Raw genomic sequence first — 24026 nt, forward strand, 5'->3', positions numbered from 1 at the left:
GGGGATGATAGAAAGTCTGTGCTTCTGTGACTTTCAAAAGACAACAAAGCTCTAAGCTTCCTTAGTCTTGCTAAAAGATCCAAAGGACAGTAGTGACCCCATGGATAAAGGAGAGAACCAGCTCCCAAAATATCTTTCTGACCTATATGTCCCTCCCTCCACAAACCAGCAAGGTGAACATACTGTCCAGTGACCGTCTAAGGATTTCAGAAGAAGGAAGCTCTATATGAATTACAGGCCAAAGATGGACAGTTTGCACAGTCTGAACAAAATATAAGTACTCTTACCAATAAATAAGTCTCAAAATGATAAATAAGGCTCTCCCCTGTTGGCAGCCTGGAATCCCAGTGAGAAGTGATGGGCACAGACAGGCACAATGAACTATGTACACAGTGTAAACAGTAAGGCCCCGGGGCGGGGGTATGGTGAGGGGTTCATACAGTTAGGAGTGTGGGGAAGGGGGCAGTGGATCCAGGGCTGAAAATAACAGATTCCTATGGCGACATCCAACCTGCCACCAAAGCTTGCTGTATGGAAGGTCCTATGGTAGGTCCATTGACTTCCTCCAGGTGGCAGTAAGGAGTAGAAACTGTCCACGGATCTTGTCCCTGGGAGCAACCAAGCAAGAATTTGTACGTCTTCCTCCCCAAGGGGAGGAAGCCATACGTGAAGGCTTCTGCCTGGACAACAGGAACTGACTAAAGAGTTTCTGAGACTGGATGAGAAGGGTGATCCCTGCAGCCCTTCCCTTTCAGGAAGAGCTCTGGACAACTATGTCCAGCAGTCGGCACCCTAACCCACTACCTTTGGAGTGCTTCCCGCCCTAGGTCCAGCTCTGGTTGCTCTGGATCACCCAGGTCAGAGTCTTGGATCCGAAGGCATCATCCCACAAAGCACTCCACCCCTGGCCCCAGCACCTTCCCCAGCCTGAGTGTTGGTCCTTAAATGTCAGTCTCCCGGAGGTTGCTGTAGTCGCCCGGCTCATAAGCCTGACAGATAACAGCCTCTGCCCCATCTTGGGGAACATTTAGGGACACTGCTTCTACCTCCGAGCGCAGGGCACACGCAGTCTCCGCGCGCCGCGCGCCCCCAGAGCGGATCTTATGGGACAGGCTGGACACCTTCGCACGCAGCTGGGTCGTGGGTCTCTGCAGCGGCCCGAACAGCCTCCACTCCCGGAGGGCGGAGGCTGGCTTTCGACGGCCGGAGACCGAAGCCTGCGCCTCCGGCGTGTCTGCGGAGCCTGGGCTTGGGCGTGCAGTGAGGGCCAGAGGAGCCCCTGGGGGCGCGATGCGCGGGCTGGGGGCGCCATCGGAGCGCGGGTCTCCGGTCGAGGCTCGCCAGTGGTGGCCGTAGACTCGCCAGAGGCGGCGGCGGCGGCGGCGACACTGGCACCGCAGGAGGCGGAGAAAGGCGCGCTTGAACTCGCGGCTGGAGCAGGGGTAGATGAGCGGGTTCACACAGCTATTGAAGTAGCCCAGCCAGAAGATGACCTTGAAGACGCCCTCTGACGGCTTCAGTTGCGGGAACAGAGAGCCTGCGGGGAACAGAGACCAGGGTAGTTAACTGATGGGGTTAGCAGGGAGGTTGACAAAGGACTGCTGCGGACCTCAGAAGCTGAGTCACGAGGTAGGTGCTATCAAGGGGGCAGGAGTGTTCACTATGGACATAGACGAGGAAAAAGGACCATCTCCTTCTTTTCCCGAGTCCGACCTGATAGAAAACTATTTGGGCACACACAACAAATCCCTACCAGAAAGAGGCACATGCAGCCAGTTTTGTATAGAAACTGGAGACTCCGTGTGCCCTGAGCTCCAAAGTGGAAGCAATGTCCCTAAATGTTCCCCGAGATGGGACAGAGGCTGTCATTTGCCGAGCTTATGAGTCAGGCGACTACAGCAACCTCCCAGAGACGGACAGAAATCGGCTGCACCCGTCTTTGCTGTGGCGCCTACTTACTCCCGTCTGTGTGGAGGTCTCTCTGCTGAGGACAGTCTCCAGAGGACACCAGCAGCTCTTGTTCTTTAAGACCTTGGTGTGGAAGCATGATTCTGCTACATGTCTCACGTAAAATTTTGACAACCTTTCCCAGCAACATGAGTTCGTTTGCAATCTTACAAACAGTATTTTACGGCACTCTGTCTCTGCAGTGTACTCTACTGCCTAAACATAGAAACTGCGAGGTTTGCCCAGTGCTGGGTACTGTAGAAGAGTCATGAAACATGGTGCTGGCTCTGGGTGACAGTGTGACTATGGGACATGAGGCTGACTGAAGGCTCAGCGACAGCTTCCAACCATTTCAGACTCAGGCAGGATGGGACAGGCACAGAGTCCGTGGCTATCCTGTAGGATGAACTTACCACATCTCATGTAGGCTCTATAATGGAGGGCCTTGAATGAAGGCACAGCTTTCCCTCTGTGGGGAATTAGGAGCTCTGGGTATCTTTAAGCCTGTGAGAGACACAGTCCAGAATTCCACTTCAATAGCACAATAGTCATGGTTATGAAACTGTAGCCCTGTAGGACTGTCCCAGGGAAACTTGTGAGGAAAAACTGGAATGGTTTTAGGCAGGGGAACAGAACACCAGAGAAGTGCAAACGGGCACACTAATACCTTGTTTTCCACAAATATCTCCATTAGTATCCCCAACATGGACCCTAAGAAAGCCATTCTCAGGGAAAGGGGACTGAGTTCAAAGGTACAGTTCAGAGGCCATCTTCTCATCTGCCTCATCCTCAGTAAAAGCTTCATTCTAGACAAAGCTTATAGTATCTGAGAGACAGAGAAGACCAGGCATGGTATTCTTTGACAAATTGTGGCATTTTCTCTCTGCTCTTTCTTCCCTGGATAAGGCAGAGGCCCTTGCATAGCACCTACTACCCATGTGGAGAAACAGTTCCTGACACTAAGAGACAGTGGAAGGAGAGGCCAGCACCCACCACACAGACCAGCTTTTGTTTGTTTGTTTGTTTGTTTGTTTTTGAGACAGGGTTTCTCTGTGTAGCCCTGGCTGTCCTGACCAGCTTTTTAACACTTGCTCATGCTACCCTTAGTAAGCTACTTAGCCAGAAAGTCTCACTTTCTTTTTCTGTGAACTGGAGACAATAATGCTTCTCTGGATTGGATTCATAAATTTCAGGGCTCAGTGCTTAGCAGGATTTTTATCGAAATGTGTTGGGCTAGAGGTATATAGATCAGTACTAGAGAACTCATACAGCATTTGAGAGCCCCAGGTTCAATTCCTAGGACAGCAAGCAAACCAACTGACCAAACAACCCACCCACCCACTCACCCACCCCTAGTATACCCCTCCCCTGTTCTGTGGCTTTTCAGAGAGGTACCACAGACTTGGGAAAGGACCTACTGTCTATTATCTAGAGAGTGGTCAGAAACAGTAGCTGAAATATGGTGGGATTATGGGCACAGGGCTCAATAAGGCTTATTTCCCCTTGGAGAAGGGTTAGGCAGTCTCTGGAAAATGCCTGAAGGACCCTGTCCTGTTGGAAGATCGCCCTCAAGAATAGCATCCCTCAATGGCTGCGAAGTCAGGCCAAATGCTGGAAATACCATTCTGACTCAGAGGGCATCTTTTCTGTTGAGCTGTGGCTGACACATCAGTGGGCTATGTTGTCCAGGGGTTGTTGCCAGCCTGGTTTTATTCAGATCTGTGGACAGCATGCCATGTTTTAGTGCTGTCCCAGTCTTACTGCAAACATTGATACTTTAATTTATGCACAACTGACTTGTGCAGAGAATCTTCCTGGAACGGGGAATTCCTTTCTCACACATGAAGGGGCTGGGATTCAAAGGCAGCCTTCCAGCCCCAAGAGTTGCCTTCTGCTTCCCTTGAGGTCTGATTTACTTTGAGTTCTCTCAGAAGCAAGCTCTGAGACAGGGTTCAAATCTAAAGGGAAACACTTTAGGTAGCTGCTAACACAGGGAGAGGGATGGTGGTAAGTCAGTTGCTAATGTGGGAAACTGAGGCTTAACCCCAAAGGGGCGCTCTGGGTTTTCCCACCAGTGCAGGGCGGGGGGATGTGGGTACCTAACACTCATCCCTATCATCCTCCAGCTGATTTCTTCACCTATTAAATTTCTCCACTTTCTGCCTGCTTCATGGATGAACTGCAAGAACGAGTAAGTTATGGAAGCCTGTGGGTAAGAGATGCAGGCAGGTACTTAGGAGTGTGCCTGTGCAAACTGGAGGTCTGAGGGAGATGGGTGGGTCCCACTGTAACAACTGGCTCTTACTCTCTGTGTGCAGACATACTGCTTAGGACATTCAGGCTTCTTTGCTGCAGGTGGCAGATTCCACGGGCAGCAGGTTCTGGATGACATTTCTTGTTGTGGTCCCAGGTGGCTGGGGTGGACCATGTCACATCTGCCTGGAGCGCTCCAGCTCCACCTCCCTGTACCTCCCCTCTCTCCATGCTTTTTCTGCAGCTCATACACCTTGCAAGGATCTTGGGTCTGAAGGGGTGTAGGGCACATCTCTCCATGTTTCATGATATGTGTGGGGTGGGGAGCTGTCCCAAGACCCCTGAAGATAGGCACTTGCCGGGACAGTGCTGCAGGGGCATCAGTGAACGAATCCTTCTCAGCCATCATCATGCCCCCCTAGTCTGCCAGAGATAGCTGGTGGACCCACCAGCTGCTTTTCCTGCCCTTCTCCCTTCAGTGCATCAGTTCTGTTACTGGTGCCATGGAAGCTTGGTCCTCAGTGCATATTGAGGTGGGACAATGTGTAACAGGTGGGGGCCTTGTGGAAGATAGGTAGGTTGTAGCGGCTCCATTCTCATGGACAGGTTAATGCTGTCTGGTGGGATTGGGCCAGGTCTTGTAAGACTGGGATAATTCTCACGACACTGGGATACAAAGCAAGTCCACCTCACATACCTGTTCCTTCTATTCCCAGCCATTCCCCTTCCTGCTTCTCTTCCATACTATGATATTCCCATAAGCTCTTCCTAGATACGGATGATGACGTTGTCTGAGCTTCCCCTCTATCAGAACTGAGAACTTTTCCTTATGAAGTAGTCAATTGTTGTTATAGCAACCCAGTACAGACTAAGGCTATGAACGTCTCAATGGGTATATGGGAGTTGTGGGGCCAAGGCTCTTAGCACTGGGACGCCCTCCTCGTTGGTTCTGGTGGGCTCACTCTCCCATCCTGAACATCGTCCTCTGATGTCTTACAGGCACAAAGTCCAGCTGGGCAAACTTGCTTTAGAAGTTGTTTTTTACCTAGGAAGCTACTGTGTGCTGCCCAGCCATAGCCTCTACCTTTCTCCAGCCCCCCAGTGCCACAGCCTTGCTCTGGCGCTCTCTATCTGCATGAGCTATGTGGTCACTCTGCTCTCTGTCATGGCCTCCCTTCTCTTGCTTTTCTCTTGTTATGCATGGCTGTCCCTGATGTTCTTCTTACACACCCAGCAGTATGTAAGACGTGACAGCTTCACATGTGGTGCCTTCCACTGGCTTCATGTTCAGATACAAGGAGGTCCTCCTACTTGGGCCTCCCTCTAGCCCCCTACCCACACCTCTGTTCAGTTTCCATCCTGCTGGCTTGGTTGCACCCACCTACCTTCCCACAAGTCCTGTATGAGGGTTGCTAGTTTTCTGGAAGGTGTGGTCCCTGAGTCCATGCAGCTACTGGCTGGTGGTGGAACCTTTAAGAAGTAGGGACTAGCTAGAGGATTTAGGTCACTCTCTCTCTGTGTGTGTGTGTGTGTGTGTGTCTCCTCTTCTGTTTTCCAGCCACTCACTGATGCCATGCCATGCTGCCCTACCACCTGCCCCCAAACAATGGGCCAGCCAATCAGGCTGCAGCCTCCAAAGCAATGACCCAATAAGAAAGCTCTCCCTTTTTTCAGTTAGCTGTCACAGGATTTGTCACAGAACCTGCAATGCTAACACCGATGTGGTGTAAGAGGTCTAGCTTAGTGTCCTGCCACAGGACACAACTAGTCCTAAAAGCATCTGTCTGGTCAGTAGGTAGATGTGCTGGCTGGCACAGCCTGGTACACACTGGGCCAATGAAGGCAGGGGCTCCTTTTAACCTGGTTTGTCCCAGACCAGTGTTATCTCTTAAGGAACAGAAGGGCAGGCTTGAGGAGGAGTTCCTGGGATCTGGGGTAAGACAGGGAGAGCCACGAGCAAATAGGCCAAGCCCTGGGGAGGATGGGCAGCTCTGAGGCCTAGGGGTAGGCTCTGTGATGAACAGCCTCTTCTGGCATCCCCAGAAAGGAACATGTCCTTGGCAGGCTGTCAGCATTCACAGCCAGCCCTGAGCATAAGTTGTGGCTGACCATGAACTATCAGGCTGTGTCCCCCATCCCCTGCTTTTGCATTCCCTCCATTACTGACCTCTGTGGAGAGCATACTAGTCCTCTGGCTGAGAGATCCAAGGAGGTAAAAACCTGCCATCTTCTGATACTCGTGCCTCATCCCACCAGCAGGGTCAGGAGAGAAGGAACACAAATCTAGGATGCCCCCTATCTGGTCATTTGGTGGCTCTCACACTGGTCCCTCTCTTCAAGAGACTCTGGACTTCTGTCCCTTAAAACCAGACAAAATGTCTCTGATAAAGTACTTGAACTGAGGACCTGTAAGGGGGGCCCGGTGAGGAGGGAGCTAGACATTCATCTTGGGGAAGTGAATTCTGGGTAAAGGAAAGAGCATGAGCAAAGGTCCTGAGGCAGCAAGGATACTTCAGAGTGTGGAGAAAAATCCAAGAAGCTCAGATGGCTGCAGAGGAGAGGGAGGGAAGCGGGGTAGAGTGAAAAGAAACACTTGAAAATCATGGAGGGCTGTCAGGAAGAGGGGGCCTAGGTAAGATCTGCACCCCACAGAGATTAAGAGGACACAGAAGGGCATATTGAGGGCACTGAGGTGAAGGGTCGCTGGTAGAGTCTTCTTGTTTGAGATAGATCAGGAATGGGCCAGATGTTCTTCAAGGCTCCAAGATTGCCTACTTCAGGACTACTGGGCTCTCCAGAGCTGGCAAAGAACCTTGGCCTTGGCCTGTTATGGCCTGAAGGACAGAGGAAATGGTACGGCAGCTCTCAGAGTGCATGATGGACGTGGAGCCCGGCTCTCAGTCTCTGACCTCCTGTGGTCGTGTTCTCTTCTCATCCCTCTGACTATCCTATTATGCTCCCATTCTGGTCCTGTTCTTACTCCCCCCCATCCCCCCCCCCGTGTCACTCCCTTACTGGTCTCCCCTGCTCCAATCTGTGGCCTCAGACATGTTGAGTGACAGGGTCTGCAGGTCTGCCCACTGGTCCCTGTGCTCATCAAGGCTGCGTTGGTTCCAAGAAGAAGCCTCTCTGGACAACACTGAGAGTGCTCCTAGGTTTGTGCAGGATAGAAGCTTCTGCCCAGGACAGAAGGTTCCTCCTGGAAGCGGTTACCATGGGCGGGTGTCCCAGCATTGAGCAACCTGGACACTGCCCAAGCACAGAGCCAACATCTGTTCTGTTTCGTCACTGGCAGAGTGGGGAAGGCAAATCTTCCAATACCCAGTGGAACCATGGGGTTTCAGCTTTGGTCTGTCAGAGCCAGGCTATCCAGGAAGAAGCTATGCTCTATGAGCATGCTCAGATCTTCCTCATGACCAGCAGCTGGTGCAGAAGGACATCAGGCACAGAGCCAGGGTGATTTGTGTAGGGGCTGAGGGACTGGGTGATGTTTAAGGCTGAAAACATGGCTACAGACTGACATTTTACCCTGGCCCAACCCAGTCTCTCATTCAGGTAAGCAATAATAACAAGGACTCTGGGGCCAAAGTGCCTGGGTTCCAATGCTAGACCTTACCCAGAGGGAGCTGGGAACTTTGGTCACATTATTCAGCCTCCCTGTCAGTTTTCACACACGCACAGCAGCACTACCTCGAGGCACTGTGAGGGAGGGTCAGCTCCTGCTAGGAAGGTTGACAGTAGCCAGCATGGAAGACATGTGTGATATTTGGCTGGTTTGTTTAGGCGGGGCAGTGGGAATGGGAAAATGAGACAGGCTGAAGAGAGAAAAGCTCAGAGGGTAGATTGTGGTGGAAGAGGAAGTGAGGCTGATGCTCAGGCTGTGGGCACCAGAGGGTGCTGAGATGCCACTTGCCGTGTGGGAAGATGGTAAATAGCAGGCTCGGAAAGTGACCCCAAGGAGAGAGAGAGGTGTCAGGTGTGGGAGTGCAGATGGAATGAGGGCTCCGGATGTCCAGACCTTTCATGGCTGTTGCGATTAAGCCAGATTGGCACAAGGGTCCCAGCAGGGGCTGAGATTCAGGGGGGTAATGTGATGGTGGATACTACTCGTGTAAAGAGGAGGGACAAGAGCTGTCTCTGAGACCGCAGAAGGTCAGCTGACATCTTTTCCCTAGATCCCCCAGGGAGACAGCCCTGCCAGGACCTTGATTTGAGGACTTTTGACCTTCAACCCCAGAAGATGATTTATTAAACCAATGGCCATTTGTTACAGCGAGACAGGAAATTCATATATGGTCTGAAGGCCTGGAATGTAGACCTGAAGTTAAATGGGGATCAGAGGGGAAAGAAGGACCTCCTAAGGAGGCTGAAGTTACCACCAGAGGAGTGGGATATAGGGTAAGATCTGAGGGATGCTGAGAGTCCAAGAGGCAAGGCTGACGCAACAAGAGAGGATGGAAGGACTTGAAAGCACCCTGGAGTGTGACTACTAGGTTGCCACTGGTGACAGTGCCAAAGGCAGATGTGTGCCTTGGGGGAGAGAAGCTAGCCCTGAGTGGGCTGAAGAGGAGACCATGCTGACCAGAAGAGGAGGAGGAATAAGAGGAGGAGAGGAGGAGGAGGAGGAGGGAGAGGAAGAGAGGAGGAGGAGGAGGAGAACCAGTATCAGAATATTCTTTAGGAAGTAACAAGGGATGTTACTTGTAGCTATAAGGGAGGAAAGATACCAGTGAGACAGATGGTAGAGCAAAGGAAGTCATCATGCAGGGGTCGGGGGGCACATATCTTAAGACAGCTCTAGGTAGGTCTATGTGCTGCATGTATGAAGGGAGACGGAAGATACAGAAGGCTGGCAGAAAGTGGTAGAAGCAGATCCACTAGAAAGAAAAGAACTTAGGAGAATTAGAGCTAAAGGGAACCTACAAAGGCTCCCGAGAACACCCCTCAAGCTGTCCCTGGGCAGAGAGCTAGGTAGAGTTGATAACTTTTGGGCATGCTCAGCTAAATGGTTTGTACTGGCTCTTAAAGCTGACTGTTCCATTCTCAAGAATCTTATAACCTGGGTGTTTGTGTTTTTCAATAACATGACAATTGGCTAGGGTGAGGATATTGATACCACAGGAATGGGCAGATGCTACAAATCAGTCTCACCCCAGAGCCAATGATAATGCATTAATCAGAATACCACTGTACCACCTGGGAGAATGGTGGGCCCAGTTCTGGATTTGAGACTCACAGGATTAAGAAATGGGAAGGAGTTAAAAGTGCTCCCAGCAAACAAAGTGCTAAGTCATGGGGTTGGTTAGCTCTCAGGAACGGGAGGCATGGTTAGAGACTGGAAGGTGAGGGGTAGGCTGAGGCTGAACTCAACAAAACGAGAGCCAAGGATGGTGGACAGAGCAGGTGGACTCAGACATAGAGATCCACTACAATGAGGAGCAAGGTGGACACAGGGACTCCAACAAAGCCCTGAAAGGACAGAGGAGAGGGAAAATCAATCTAGTCTGGAGGGTGAGGTGCCATCATAGAGCAGACTCAGTGCAATGGTGCCTCGCTGATGACTAGACCAGGACTGAGAGTGGGGGAGACAGTTTGTGACCCTAATGTTTAGGTATGGTAAGTGTTTCTGGGTTTCCTAAAAGTATTGTATTTCTTAGCTCTGTCCCGAACCTGAATCTGGACCAGAGATGATGGTAAACGAGATGACAGTGTCAGTCAGCAGCTGAGAGCTCACACTGTGGTCTGTTAACCATCATCTTACCATTAAAGAGAAACAGTGAATGCCAGGCCTGGGGCCGGAAGAGTACCAGCCAAGCCTGAAGCTCTCAGTCGCCTGGAAAGCAAGGGCACACGTGGATCCCGAAGGCTTCGCAAAGGTTTCTGAAGACAATTTGTGGTCAGGCACACAACTCACAGACACCACACAATAGGGCAGATGCCCCTCCCCACAACCATTGCACTAGAAAGCGTCTTGAATACCAGAGCATGGATATCTCTTCTTGTACCTCGAGTTTTTCAACAGGAGCTGTTAAAGCCTGGTAAGATGGCAGGTGTTAGGAACCAGCTGTACCCCACTGTCCCTATAGTTAATAATATTGTGGGCACGCTTATGACTTTAGCATAGAATGAACAACAGATACCGCGATACTCCGATAAGATAAAGTGAAATGGAATGATTGAGGGCTGTTCTGTGCCCCGCCAGACCCTTGGGATGCAGGCCATGCAAAGACACAGGCCTATCACTTGCCCAAACTGCACAGATTTGCTGAGCACCTACTCCGCTAAGGTGCTACACAGACATAGGCCAGGTTTTGGATTTGCATGCACTAATGTAAAGTGTGCACACCTTAAATATAATAACATGATGACGATACTTGTGCCTGTCTGTCCCCGCGCAAGACACAGGAAATTTTTAGCACCACAGAAAGTTCTAGCATTCACTTCCAGTTGGCATTCATTGTCCCCATTCCACACAACCACTATCCAGATTTTTTTTTTTTTTAAATTCTCACTCTGATTGGATTTTGCCTGGTTTTGAATGTCTTACACTTAGAATCATATAGTACACACTATGTTCCTGATCTGGCTAACTCTGCCCAGTAGAATATCCATAAAATTCACTTGTTATTTTTCCTTGCTGTATAGTAATCTAGTCTATGAATAAATTGTTTATTTTTCCATTCTCCTGTTTGGGCTTCATCTCTGGATATGTTTTCTCACAGACTGCCCATTCTAGGTCTGTAGAGCCTGGGTCTCCCACCAACACTGCCGCTCTTCTGTGCCTATCAGGTAAGATTCCTCAGGCCTCACACAGATGCACATCGAATGTTGACAGCATAGTGCACTGGGGCAAGCAATGAACTATGTCTGAGGGTCAGAGATGTTCTCTGTACTATGGAGACAGGCTATGAAAGAGGGGCCTGGTTATGGCTCCGAGATGGCAGAATGGGCTCATGGGCTTGGATGGATTGTGTGAACTTCTGTCAGAGCCTCTGAAGCTGCCCTGGGTGGTGGCATTGAGAGGCTAGCAATGGGTCTGAGGGGTGTAATTCAGTGCTGCAGCACAACTCTTAGGGTTCAGTTCTCATCCCAGCAGAAGCCAGTGATGCTTGGTCAAAACCCAGAGAGACAGAAATGAAAAGCTAGGATCTGTCAGTGTCATCGGAAGGCTAGGTCCTGTATGTGGAGGTTTCCAGCCCTACTTCTGGGCCTCACTGAGGGGCACCTGCCATATATATCATGGAGCCTTGAAGACTCTGAGGGCAGGTATGACTCCCAAAGGCTCCCTGAAGATAACAGATACTCTCCTGCAACTGGGTGGTTGCGAGGGCCTGGGGTCCCTGTTCCCCGGCTCCCTTTGGCATAATGGGGATGTAGGAGAGGCTGCCTTACGTCTAACCAAACACTTATCCTAGATGGCTGGGGGTGAGCAGACCCATGCACCACATGCCCCAGTGACAGGAGCACTGATCAGATGCACTTCCGTCCTGGCAGTGTACCCTTATGCTAGCTATCCTCCGTCTTGAAGCTTTTCAGAGAAGTCCTAGGTCGTGGCTCTGACTGCTACCCTTGCCCACACACACTGAAATAACCAGGGTCCACTTATATAGCTTCTTATGATGTTCTTCATGGCATCTAGTCCTATGTATGACAGCTTGCTTAGGACCAGAGGAAATGTGTCTGTCTTTGGCTGGCCTGTCAAGAGCTCTTTTTTTCCCCATACAGGCTATGTCTGTACTTTTTCCAGTCTGACTTGGAATGCTTTTGAGAGTGAACAGGAAGCACTCCCCAGTTCAGCCCTGTCCTGTTGTGGTGCTGCCATGCTTGGAACAGATGCACAGCAAGAAGGCAGACAGGCCTGGGGCCATTCACTGGGGCAAGGGCTGCCGGTGTGTACCCACAGCAGTGGCACCGGAAGCTCCCTTCCTGTGCTGCCTGGAGCTGTATATAGTACCAGACAGGTGATGTCTAAGGTTCTCATTAAGTACCCTCTGCCTCTCTCTGTGGAATATATGCCCCATGCTTATTCCTCATGGAGAGAGTGAGGCAGACAAAAATGATGTAATAAGATGTCCCATCGCTTATCTGGGACCTTTATGATTTTGTATGCCTGGCATCTGTTCTCAGGAGGCCCCACAATTCAGTACATCTGTTTTTGATCCCTCTTTGCAGGATATTTGCTTGACGAATAGCATGCTGCTCTTTCTGAAGGGGACAAGGTCTCTCTAAGCAGGTTGCTTTGGCATCTTCAGTGCTCGGATTACATCTGCTATGACCTGCCAGCCTGCTGGGGCTGGTAGGTCCTAGTCTACAGCTCTCTGTTCCAGCATCCTCTGGGATTCTAGACTTTCCCCTCAAGCTCTAGCTACCCCACCAGAACAGAGCTGGTGTCTCTGTTCACCAGCTACATCTGCATTGCTTCTGGGTCTCCTGAACGTGAATGGTGTGAATGGGAGCACTGTGGGCTGCTAGTGGCTCCCAGATAGTGGCCATGTGGTTGTTTCATTTCTATAGCCATTGGCCTCTATAGACACACATTGTGCTTTCCCAGTACCTCTGTCTGGTGCTTGTCACAGCTGGCACATTCACGTGGACCTGAAGGTTTCCCACCTGTGCAGCTGTACCCTTTCCTCTCGCAGCTGTCTTTCTTGACTTCCTTTTGATTCTTTCTAAATAGATGCTCCCCTGGCTTCCATCCTTCTCCTGCTGTCTTCCTGGGAGACTAGATCCCATGCTCATGTAAGAACCCTTATCCCAAACCTCTCTGACCAAATCCCCTAAAGCCTCTATCCTAGCACCTCCAAGGTAAGATATGTTGGCCCCTAGAAGGCCATATTTCCCACAAAGTGTCACAGCTCAGACTTGTCGTTCAAGGGTACATCTTCCCTCACAAGCCTAGGGCATGTCTCTGCCTCCTGGCCCCCTTCCTGACTCAACAGCCTCCAGGCCACTCTCTCCCACAGCAGCCTCTGCCCTCCTCTTTGCCTTCCAAACTACATAGGGCAGAGTGGACTATTCTGTTTCTTTACTTGGCATCCGTCCTGTTTGCTCATTATTGCCAGCTCCTCAGGATTAAGCTCTGCCAGGAGTTTGAGTTGGCATGCACATCCTAAAACATGCAACTTAATAGCTTTGCATATTCATACATCCATGCAATCCCTTCTTGGAGCCAGATATAGGCATCTTTAAGGCTCCCATAGCATGTGGGAGGAGCAGCAGAGATACAGGGACAGGGAAAGAGCAGTGCATGCCAACAAGGAGCAAGAGTCACGGAGATTTAGACATGATTTCCTGCAAGATGGGAACATGTGACTTGGGCCTCAGAAAACAGTAGCAGTCTTTTGCTATGTTGATTTCATCTGCCATGAAAGATGAGAATAACCTAATATGCAGGAGGAGACTGGATCGGCACACCATGCACTACTTTCAAATGCACTAATAATGGCTCCACACTGCATGCATCTCAAGGACATAGTGTTGGATGAAAAGAGCAGACTGAAGAGTGAGATGCACAGTGGGTGCCACTGGTACAGGTTCTGAAGACACACAGAACAGTGCTGCAGTTTGAAATGAATGCAGATGCCTGTGGTCTGAGCATCAACACATGCATGGGAGTGGTAAATGCCAGCATCCTCTCTGGGGAGGTGGAAGAGGAAGGAGGGCACTGAGTTCAGCTGTCATCTATTCTGTGAAAGCTGCAAGGAGAGGGGATAGAAGGTAGACATGGCCAGGTCGGCACATGCTCAGTGTGGGTGATCACAGACCCATGGGTGCTTATTATGTTAGTTTCTCCTCATTTGTGCTTTATTCTGTAACAGGAAAAAATTTAAAAGAATTAAAGGAAAATGTAAAAATGGTAGGTGGTATTTTCTACCAAGCTGAGCATCCCCTGTAGGGACTGGGATGAGCTAAGACATACACAGGTCGGGGAATAAGGTGCCTTTGAATAGATTCCAAAAAGCAAGGCCAGGGCGGGGCTGTGGGGGGTGGCCTTGGAGGTGGGGGGGGGAGCATGCACAAAGGTCATTGCAACATCTTTCTCCTCCTCCAACTTCACTGCTTTCACATTCTCCAGTTCCCAAGCAGACTCTGGCTGGATGATTTTTAAGAGGGGAGTTTATTCCTTCACCTGAGCTAGGGGTCAGTGTATGACACTCACATACGTCTCAGTTGCATCCATGCGTAAGACTTTACTGGCTCTCACATGTGTCGAGGTCAGGGTTATCACCACCATCACCACCCTCACTTAAAGATGAAGAAACAGAGGCTCTCGGCTACATAGCTGGTGAGAGACAGAGTTGGGCTTTGAACTGCCTGATACCAGGGTCTGTGCCCCAGTGAAGAACAATATAGCTTCTCATATGCCAGGCACCATTCTGGGTGCTGCTCTGTGTTCAGTAACGATACAGTTGAAAAGAAAAGCTGGAAAGCCAGTGAGGGTGTGAAACACAAGCCAAAGGGGCATTTAAGCAGAGACCCACAGTCTGGGAATTAGGTAAGAGGTTTGGGGCCAGTCCAGACTGAGATAATCAAAGAGAAGAGCAGAGATAGGTAACAGGCTTGGCAAGAAACTAACCTACTGAGGGTCAGGGCAGGACAGAGTGAGGTAGCCCTTCCTGGAATAGCCCCTTTCAGATGGGAGGACATCTGTTGGGAATTCCTTCAGTTCATGCCCGTGGTCCTACTGTAAATACTAATAGTGACCTATTTCAGTATGGACAATAATAAACTTGAAGGCTACCTTCTGTAGACTATGGAAGGCAGTTTGGATTTTGTTCCCAAGAAGTATGAGAACATCCAGGGACTTGTAAAAGGGTCACACAACTGAGTTATGATATACAAAAGTCACTGTGGCTCCTCTCTCTCTCTCTCTCTCTCTCTCTCTTTCTGTGTGTGTGTGTGTGTGTGTGTGTGTGTGTATAGAGACTTGAAGGGCATGGGGAGGGAGGCCGCTGTTTCTTCTCTGACTTAGTCTCAGTCTCACAGGTTCAAGCAACCAGATGGGGAAAAGGGAGGAGAGGCCCTGGTTGCACCCGGAGAGGTTGCAGCCCTGAGCAAAGTGACTCAGAGCGAAGAGCCTTAGACATGCTGCCCCTTTCTCCTTTCCGAGCTGGTTTGGCCCTTGGGCCCTGCTCCAGGGCCTTCAGAGAGGCTCAGGGGCTGAGAAGAATCCCTTGAGAACAGTTGTACCTCCCCCCAGGACTGCAGGGCCCTTGTAAGGGAACTAGTTCACTCTGTAAATGACTAGCAACAATAGTAATTGTCCACTAGACAGACTTCCCATCCTGTCCTTCCCACCCCCACAGGACCCCTCCTGCAACTCCTTCAAGAGAAGATTTCAGAAGGGAAAGCCCACGGGGCTCTCCCAGATACCAGTGGGGCCAACCGAATGGATGCCTACTGGAAAAAGCAGCACTTCTGGTGTCTGCCAGTGAATGAAAGAATGCATATGGGTTCACCCACAATATATCTGTTTCCAGAGATGGGTATATATAGGCATCACACACACTGCTGATCATGCAATACAGGTTGATGTTTGCCCAGATTTCCAAGGAACTAAAGCAAGACCATTGTAATGGCTACAAAGGATAAGAAAGATCGAGAAGCCTGTAAAAGGAAAAACAGATTAGTATCAGGAGTCCCCCTCTCTCTCTCCAACCATCTCTCTCTCTCCAACAGTAAACGAACAGGAACTTGATGATAAACTTCCATAGTTAGGTTATGGGTCATCTAACCCATAGATTGGATCCAGGCAGAGACTGGCCAGAGGGGAAGGGTCTAAAGTGAGGGAATCACTCACCCAGCGGCAGGACGAAGAAGAAGGGGAACCAGCACAGGACGAAGACACCCACGACGATGGCCAACGTCTTGGCAGCCTTTTTCTCGCGGGAAAACTTGAGCAACCTTACAGAGAGCGAGCTGCGCAAGGTGTGGCCCTTGCTACTCTGTGTCCCCGGGTTTCCTTTGGTGCTAGTGGCTGCGCCGCGACAGTGGATCCTCAGAACCACCTCGGAGGCCTTGCCGGGCTCCCTCTTGATGCCCGCCTCGAGGCTGCGCGTGGTGCTGCGCGCGACCACGTACACGCGGCAGTACATGACCACGATCACTGCCATGGGGAGGTAGAAGGAGCACACGGAAGAGAAGATTGCATAGCCCACCTCCTCCGTGATGCCGCAGAAACGCTCATCCGGGGGCACTGGCTCCTTCCAACCTAATAGCGGTCCCACAGATACCACCAAGGCCACCGCCCAAAGCAGAGCCAGAATGGCAGCGGCCTTGCGCTCTGTCATAATGGCCGGGTACTTGAGAGAGTGGCGCACACCCACGTACCGGTCCACAGAGATGGTGCAGAGGCTAAGGATGGAGGCTGTGCAGCACAGCACGTCCACCGCGGCCCAGATGTCGCAGAAGGTCCGGCCGAAGGCCCAGAAGCCTAGAACCTCCATAGTGGCCGAGAAGGGCAACACAGCCGCACTCAGTAGCAGGTCAGCCACCGCCAGGTTCACGATGAAATAGTTGGTGACCGTCTGCAGGTGGCGGTTGCAGGCCACCGAGAGGATGACGAGCAGGTTGCCCGCCACAGCGGTGAGGATGAAGGCCGCTAGGAAGACACCCACTCCCACGCCCTGCGCACTCACCACTAGCCCCCCGACGGCCGCCGAGCCATTCACCTCGCCGCTTGCCGCGGCCCCTGCCTCTGCCGTGGAGCTCTGGTTGTCCTCACCGCTGCCGGGTCCCACCACAGCGCCGCCGCCCGTGGCACCCGACACGCCGCCCACCGCCGGACCCTCGGGGCCAACCGTGCCAGCTCCGCTGCCCGCGCCGGAGCCCCCAGGGCTACTGCTCGACCGGGGTCCTTCGAAAGTGACGCTCAGGATGTCGCGGAAAGTCATCTCACGGCGCAGCCGTCGGGGCCCGAGCCCAGGCACAGGGCGAGCAAGTGGCGGGGAGGGAGCCCGCGGGCATCGCCGCAGCGCCCGAGCCAGCCCCTCGCGCCGGTCCCGTCGGTCCTGCCCGAGTTCCCGCGGCAGAGGGGCCGCAGGGGAGCGGGGCTGGGGGGAGAGCGGGGCGGAGGCCACCGGTCCGTGAAGGTCCCCAACAGGAACGGTGGGGTGAAGGAACCGGCTCTGGCGTTGGCTGCGGAGTCACCAGGAAAGAAGGGCCGGGGCGGGCTCTCTGCTCCCCTCTCCAAGCCTGTCCCGGCAAGCGGCGGCTCCGGGAGCGGCGGTGCAGGCGGCGGCCTCTGCGGCGCTGGGGACTCTGCGCGGGGGCGGGACGGAGGAGGGGCGGCCGGGAGGGAGGAGGGGGCGGCCGGAGCGAGCGCAAGCTGCGGGTCAGCGAAGGGGCTCCGTGCGTCCAGCGGCTGCGGGGGTCCTCGCCGGTGCTCACGGCCGTCCTCTGCCCTAGCTGTCCCCTTGTCCTCCTTTCCTCAGCTCTCCTGCACCCCGGTCTTTGCCCCAGCGCGTCTCGCTGCCTTCTTTCCTCTCTCTAGACTTGCGGTCACTCTCTGCTTGCCCTTGCCCTAGCGGAGTGTACAAGGTGCAATTCCCCGGGGCTCCGGGTTCCCGGCTTCTGCCGCCAGAGAGCAGTAAGAGCCCAGGATCTGTAGGTTCAGGGCTGGATGGTTAAAAAAACAAAAAACAAAAAACCGCTGCCACTTGAGAAAGCCTGGATGCTGTCTGATGCCCCTCCTCTTTTCTCTAGGGCACCTGGCCAGCCCAAGATCTCAAAGCCCACTATGGTGCGATGGTGGCATTGAGACAGCTCTGAAGGGGTCAAGATGCTTGGGCATGGGTTGAAGATGGGCGTGACTGGCGTGAGACCAGATGGTGTGGCCACAGCCCTAGGACCTTGCCCACACTCTGAATAATACCAACTTTGGCTCTGCTAGTTTACTCTGCATCAGAAGTCGGAATAAATCTTCCTGTTGCTACTCGAAGTACTCGGGACTCCCTCTGGGCAGAAAAGGTCAAGTTCTGGAGGGTGGGAAAAGTTACTGCAGGGTGCTTAACGGGGAGGGAGCAGAGGAGTTTGCCTCCACCTTTCAGGCTCCGCCCTTATTGGCCATTGGACCTCCTTGTGCCTCCTTGTTCCCCACATGTGAAAATGAGAGTAAGGTTCACTGTGTTAGCAGTGCCACCAGAGTAGTGCCCACACTTCTCAGAAGAGTGGAGATTAGTAGGGTTAACACCTGAACACAAAGAACAGAGGGCAGAGGGGATGGGGGTGCTAGGAAGCAGGGATGCAAGGGAAAGAAAAGGAAGGGCGAAGGAGCCTTCCACTGAACTAACAGGACCAATAGGGAGAGACACAAGATCATTTTGTGGGATTGTGAGGGCTGGGACCTGTGCACACTCACACGTACACTTATGTATGCATGTGTTTGAAGGGTTGAAGGTCCAGGACCTTGCGCATGTAAGGCAAGCCTTTTACCATGGAGCTGCATCCTCAGCCAAGCCAAGCATGTTAATGCTCCCTGCAGGAAGCATCTAAAGATGATGAGAGTGGGACGATCGGAAGCCTATCTGGGATGGTTCTGAAGTCTGAATTCCTGGACCAGGGAGCTTGGTGAAGGAATGATCCAACCATTTTGGGAGAGCAAGTGTGTACTTGTGTGCAAGACTAAAACACGAATCTCGTGTGAGAGTCATTTTGGGTACAGATGCCTCTGACGTTCCTGTGCAACCCAGGTAAACCTCAGGGCCATGTGGCTTAGTCTCAGAGAAGCACCCCCAGTCTAAAAAACAATCACCTCACCATGCTTCCTGGAATGACCTCCTGCGACCCTCCCTGCCCTTGGGGATGGCCCGTCCATATCGGTCCATGAAGGTAAATGGAGCAAAGAGGACAGAGGGTTTGAAAGCCCTGTGAGTATGTCAGAAATTATGACACACAGGGACCAACCTCGGGCAAACATCAGCTTTACTTATGGGCTGTGTAGTTTTGGGTTAATGGGTTGGGAATATCTGGGTGGGCAAATGTTATTGACTGAAGGCTAAAGGTACCAAAAAGCCTCATTAGCATGGAGAGGCATTCCAGGAATCTCAGGTGCTAGCTGAATAGGTTCTTATCAAGAGAAAGGAAGTTGAACCTATAATCTTAAGCAAGGCTCTATGATATTTTGAAGGTAGAGGTGTGTGTGGGTTAGAGTGAGAGAGGAAGAAGCCCTGCTGGTAAAGGGAGTCCTCCGTTTTGCACCAAACCCAGAGGGCTAACCAGACAATGGCACTTTGACTTTAGTTACCAGGGCAACAGCTTCCCACACTAGCTACTTGTCTACCATTATTGCCAATCCAATAAGAGACACAAAAAGCCCACTGCAACAGGACCGAGTGTGCTGGGGACTTACCCAAAGCAGAATCATCACCTTTAGAGAGGCTAACATGAGAGACCGGTAGGAAGCATTTCCGGGGTGGAGATGAATATTGGAGTGAGGAACCATCAGGGCCTGATCGCAGGTAAAAATTATGTAGAGAAAAGGTAGAGTCACAAACCATCTGCAGAACTGGCTAGATGTGTAGGAGGGAGTTAACCAGGGGAGGGCTTTGGGTCTCTAGCTACAGGAACTACATGGATAATGTTTCTGTAGTCACAAGGAACCAGACAAGTTGAGGGTTGAGGGTTGGGGGTGGTGAGTTTAGTTTGGAATGGTTAATTTGCAATGCCTATGGGTAATCCAAGCAAAGATGTGGTTGTGAGTGGCATGCTGGGAAGGTGTCAAGCTTTATCCCAGCCTCTTTACTGTGGTGACCTCTTTTCAGAGAGATGAGTCCCCTCTCTTTCCCTGCCACTCCCCACCCTTGGACTTGAGCCTCAGGTTAGCTAGTACAGGAAACTGACAACTCCTGTTCTTTCTGCTCTCCCCCACCCCCAAGCTCTAGAACCTCCAGAATTCCTTTTTTCCAGACCTTTTGCAGACCAAGGTTGAAGGTGGCATGAGGCTCAGGCTCTTCTCTGCCTACCAGACAGGGGACAGGCTCTTATGTCCCTGCTACGACCCAAGCCACCTCTGTCCTTCACCTAGGCAATGGCTTCTGCTCCTCTCAGTCTCACCTTCCTATCAGCTCTAGTGCCCAGACTGAGTTCTACTCTTCCAGAGAACCCAGGTTCAGTTCCCATCACCTACACAAGTGGCACACGGTTACCTCTAATTCCTGTCCCAATACCTTCTTCTGGCTTCCTCAGGCAACTGTACATACACGGTGCACATAAACTCATGGAGGCACACACACAAGTGCACGCACAAATACATCTTCAAAACACTGTCTAGTTCTTCACCATTTCTTCCTTACCTTGACTTGGCTTCTGGAAGCAAGGCCATAGAGATTTTGGAGGATGTTTTGAAAATGTCATGTGTATGAACTTGGCGCTTGGTTTATTCCTTGTTGCAAATGGTGGGATAATAGGAGCAATGAAAGTCTCAGTTGTGGTGTGACATGAACTTTCCTCTTCTCCCATCCTCCAACCATCCACTGAACTCTATCCACAAGAGCTGAGCCCTTGGCAAGCGAAGTGTAACATACACACACGGCCTCCCAAGGGCAGTAATTCTGATAGGAACTCATACCTGGGAAGCAAATACTGGAATTTTCCTACTATATGAACTTCAGCAATTCTTTCTGTACAATCTTCAGCAACTCTCTGGGACAATTGCCTTCTTCTTTCTTTTTGTGTGTGTCTGTGTGTGTGTCTTGTGTACATGTGTGTGCACATATGGGTGTATGTGTAAGGAGGCAAGAGATTGAATTGGGATGACTTTATTAATAGTTTCTCCATTTTATTTATTTTAAAAATTGTTTTAAATATATTTTAATTTTATGTATATGAGTATTTTTGCTGTGGGTTATGTATATGGGTATTCAGTGCACAGAGAGGTCAGGAGAGGGTATTGGATATCTTGGAATTGGAGTTACTGATGATTGTGGGCCAACATGTGCATGCTGAAAATCAAACCAGTGCTTTTAACTGCAGATCCATCTCTCCAGCCTCCACTTTAATTTTTGAGACAAGGTCTCTCATTGAACCTGGAGCCTGCTGATTATCTAGACTAGCTGGTCAGCTCTAAAATCCACATGTTTCTGCTACTCTATGGCTAAGGTCTCAGGTCACACCACTACACCTGATTTTATGAAAGTACTGGAGATCCAAACCCAAGTTCTCATGTTTGCACAGAAAGCACTTTACCGGTACACTGAGCTATTTCTTCAGCCCCAAATAACTGGTTGTTTGATTTCAATTTTAATCAGGTCCCATTTTTTGCATTTTATATAACCATGCTACAGAATGTTTCTGAAAGGGTTAAAGAGGCCTCAGGGTTCAGAGAAGCTGTCCTGAAGTTGAAGGCAGAGAGCTTCTACAGTTGTAAGAGAACATATGTAGGGAATCAGAGAGGAAGCCTTTCAGGTGTGGGTGCAGAGTATACAATTCAGGTGCAAGGGCAGGCCATTTGAGGGCCGTCTTGCTGGCTGAATGTCATGGGCAGAAGAAAGTTCTTCAGAGCAGGAGCCCAAGGACAGAGGCAGGAGTCCTGTACTGCTCAGTTTTCTTGGATGAGGCTTGCCCTGAGTGGCAAGGTGACTAGCCAGTACTCTTGCTTCATTTCAGTCTTAGGGTGTGCTTTCCTTTGTAGTCCCAGGTGAGAGAGTGACATCTAGTGTTATTGATAGGCTTGTGAGTCTGGAGTTTCTGTTATAATCTGATACATTTTCAGCAAATTGTCAGTTTGTGCCTCTGGGTATGTTGCAGGTGGCCATTGTTGCTTCCTTGTGTAAAAAAGATGGGGAGTAACTTCTAGTCATGTACTCTCAAACCCAGGTAACTTAGGTCAAGGCTGTTGCTTTATTCGTTCAAGGCTAGACAGAACTGGAAAGCTCTGACTCCACTTAACATGCCGCCACCCAGAGCAGACTCAGCTGGCTCTCCGGAATCAGTGTGCATCCTTTTCTCCATTGTTAGATCCCTTTGGAATGTTAGAAATCAAAAGGGAGCAGCTTGATTCACCAAGGAATTGCCATCAAGGTTGACAAGTTCTGGACTCAGGTCCCCATTGAGCAGACTTGAGGGGACTCTATAAGAAGTCATGTGGAGTACGAGGTGTTTTGGACTCGTGCCTCTCCTGTGAGGATGGTATAGGTTGGTTGGCACTGCCAGAGTCAGGATGCCAAATGACGACAGTGTTGATAGAGAAGGCATTATGACCATTATCATGGTGGGGAGCACGGCAGCATGAAGACAGATATGATGCCGGAGGAGGAGCTGAGAAAGGCAGCCAGGAGGAAACTCATCTGCATGCATCTAAGAGGAGGCTGTCTTCCTCAGATAACCAGGAGGAGAGTATCTTTTTCAGGCAGCCAGGAGGAAGGTCTCTCTTCCACAATGGGAGGAGCTTGAGCACTAAAAGACCTCAAAGCCTACTTACACAGTGACACACTTCCTCCAACAAGGCCACACCTCTTAATAGTGCCTCTTCCATTGACTGAGCATACTCAATCCACTGCACTGATCTTTTAAATTATTCCATCCTTTTTTTCTTTGGATGCATACTTTGGATAGCAGGGGCCCTGCATGAAGAGCTAAGAATTCAGTACCTCCTTCTCCCACTTTAAGGACAGCAGAGTGCCGTGCTCTGGGTCGGCTGCCTCTCAGATGATGGGTTTGAAGAATAGGAGGTACTGAGTCGCTTCTTCATTTCTAGTTATGTCAACAGGAGCTGGAGGAAACGACTCCAGTTATGATTTGGTTGTTTCTGATGATATTTGACTAAATTCAGTGGGGTTGGAAATAAACTACCATATCTCCAGTAGAGTGGAAATGGAAGAGGGGGACAGTAGATGGATGCTTAAAGCTGACAAGCAGTCCACTGTTCTGGGGACACTTAGGGGGTTTGGTTTGCAGCTTTGTGTGTTTTCCTTTGCTCCTAAGAGACGTTCTTTTATTTCCTTTTACTTTCTTCAGAGCAAATAGTCTGGGAAGCAGGGTATGGGACAAAGTGGAAGATCCAGTAGAATCCCTTGGAGTAGGTCATAAAATCTGAAATAGGTAACCCCTCACTTTCAGGGCCTTAGTGCAGTGAGACTCTCAGTTATTCCAAATCTGGTAGGATTGGACCAGCTGAGCAGGTCCTGGCAAATCTCTTACCTGGTTAGGACCGCAGAATCCACTGCTTCCAGGGTGTGACACCATTATTGCTAGAGACAGAATTCTCTTAAAGACTGTCTACATTGGTATCCAAACACAGTATGGAAGATGACATGAACATTTTAGGAGTCCAGCACATTGGTTTAAGTTCCTGACAGTTCTACATACCACATATATGCAAGGAAGAAAAGTGGCTTAGCAGTATGTTTAGGAATAGAGAATGGGTTTGCTAACACCCCAGTCTGCCCATGCTGCTGAGCTGTAGGCAGAACAGATTTGTGCATGAGCTGGGCAATGCCAGAGGGTCATGTTGTGAAAAGATCAGTTACAATGGCTGCTCTGATTCCCAGTGAATATTCCATCTAGGCCCAGAGATATGTTCATGATTTTACATGAGGCCATTCCTTCTGAATTAGGCTCCATATACACATATCCAGCTGTATATATATATATATATATATATATATATATATATATATATATATATATATATATATACATATATACATATTTAGAATGGGAAATGTCATTTGGGAATGTGCTGGTGACAGTTCCAGCCCTCTCACATCTGTAAAAGAGTTAGAGGTTGAGGGATCAGTTTGCCCTATTTTAACCTCCATGGAGAAATTTCTCCTTATGGGGTCTACCCCATGCCAATGGGAATCTCCATCCTGCTTATTCTGGTCCAC

General features: G+C 50.5%; 1 protein-coding gene and 1 long non-coding RNA gene across 4 annotated transcripts; one reads left to right on the forward strand and one right to left on the reverse strand.

The window, feature by feature from the left end:
• Window positions 1–263: 263 nt before the first annotated feature.
• On the reverse strand, window positions 264–17469 carry Adra1d (adrenoceptor alpha 1D). 3 transcript variants are annotated; one of them, XM_031371964.1, is made up of 3 exons: window positions 16001–17469; window positions 1122–1537; window positions 264–608 (listed from the first exon to the last, which is right to left on the reverse strand). In XM_031371964.1, the coding sequence occupies exons 1-3, from the start codon at window positions 17091–17093 to the stop codon at window positions 495–497; spliced, it is 1623 nt and encodes a 540-aa protein (XP_031227824.1). In that variant the 5' UTR covers window positions 17094–17469; the 3' UTR covers window positions 264–494. The 3 variants fall into 3 exon arrangements, with proteins under 3 accessions (XP_031227824.1, XP_031227822.1, XP_031227823.1); XM_031371962.1 differs by having other exon boundaries at window positions 1047–1537; XM_031371963.1 differs by having other exon boundaries at window positions 264–1537.
• On the forward strand, window positions 16522–18139 carry LOC116090967. The gene is made up of 2 exons (XR_004118857.1): window positions 16522–16685; window positions 17905–18139. It is a non-coding gene; the product is annotated as an uncharacterized LOC116090967 (long non-coding RNA).
• Window positions 18140–24026: the final 5887 nt, after the last annotated feature.

This window comes from Mastomys coucha, unplaced genomic scaffold (genome assembly GCF_008632895.1).
Source record: "Mastomys coucha isolate ucsf_1 unplaced genomic scaffold, UCSF_Mcou_1 pScaffold15, whole genome shotgun sequence".
Classification (NCBI taxonomy): Eukaryota; Metazoa; Chordata; class Mammalia; order Rodentia; family Muridae; genus Mastomys; species Mastomys coucha.

What these genes read in the sequence shown, in the direction of transcription:
- Adra1d (XM_031371962.1), bottom strand. Translation starts at nt 17,093, where the DNA reads ATGACTTTCCGCGACATCCTGAGCGTCACTTTCGAAGGACCCCGGTCG. An exon ending in CTTCTTCGTCCTGCCGCTGG is followed by an intron (nt 1,538 to 16,000) that starts GTGAGTGATTCC and finishes TGTTCCCCGCAG; the next exon opens with GCTCTCTGTTCCCGCAACTG. An exon ending in CGTGTGCCCTGCGCTCGGAG is followed by an intron (nt 609 to 1,046) that starts GTAGAAGCAGTG and finishes GGTTGCTCCCAG; the next exon opens with GGACAAGATCCGTGGACAGT.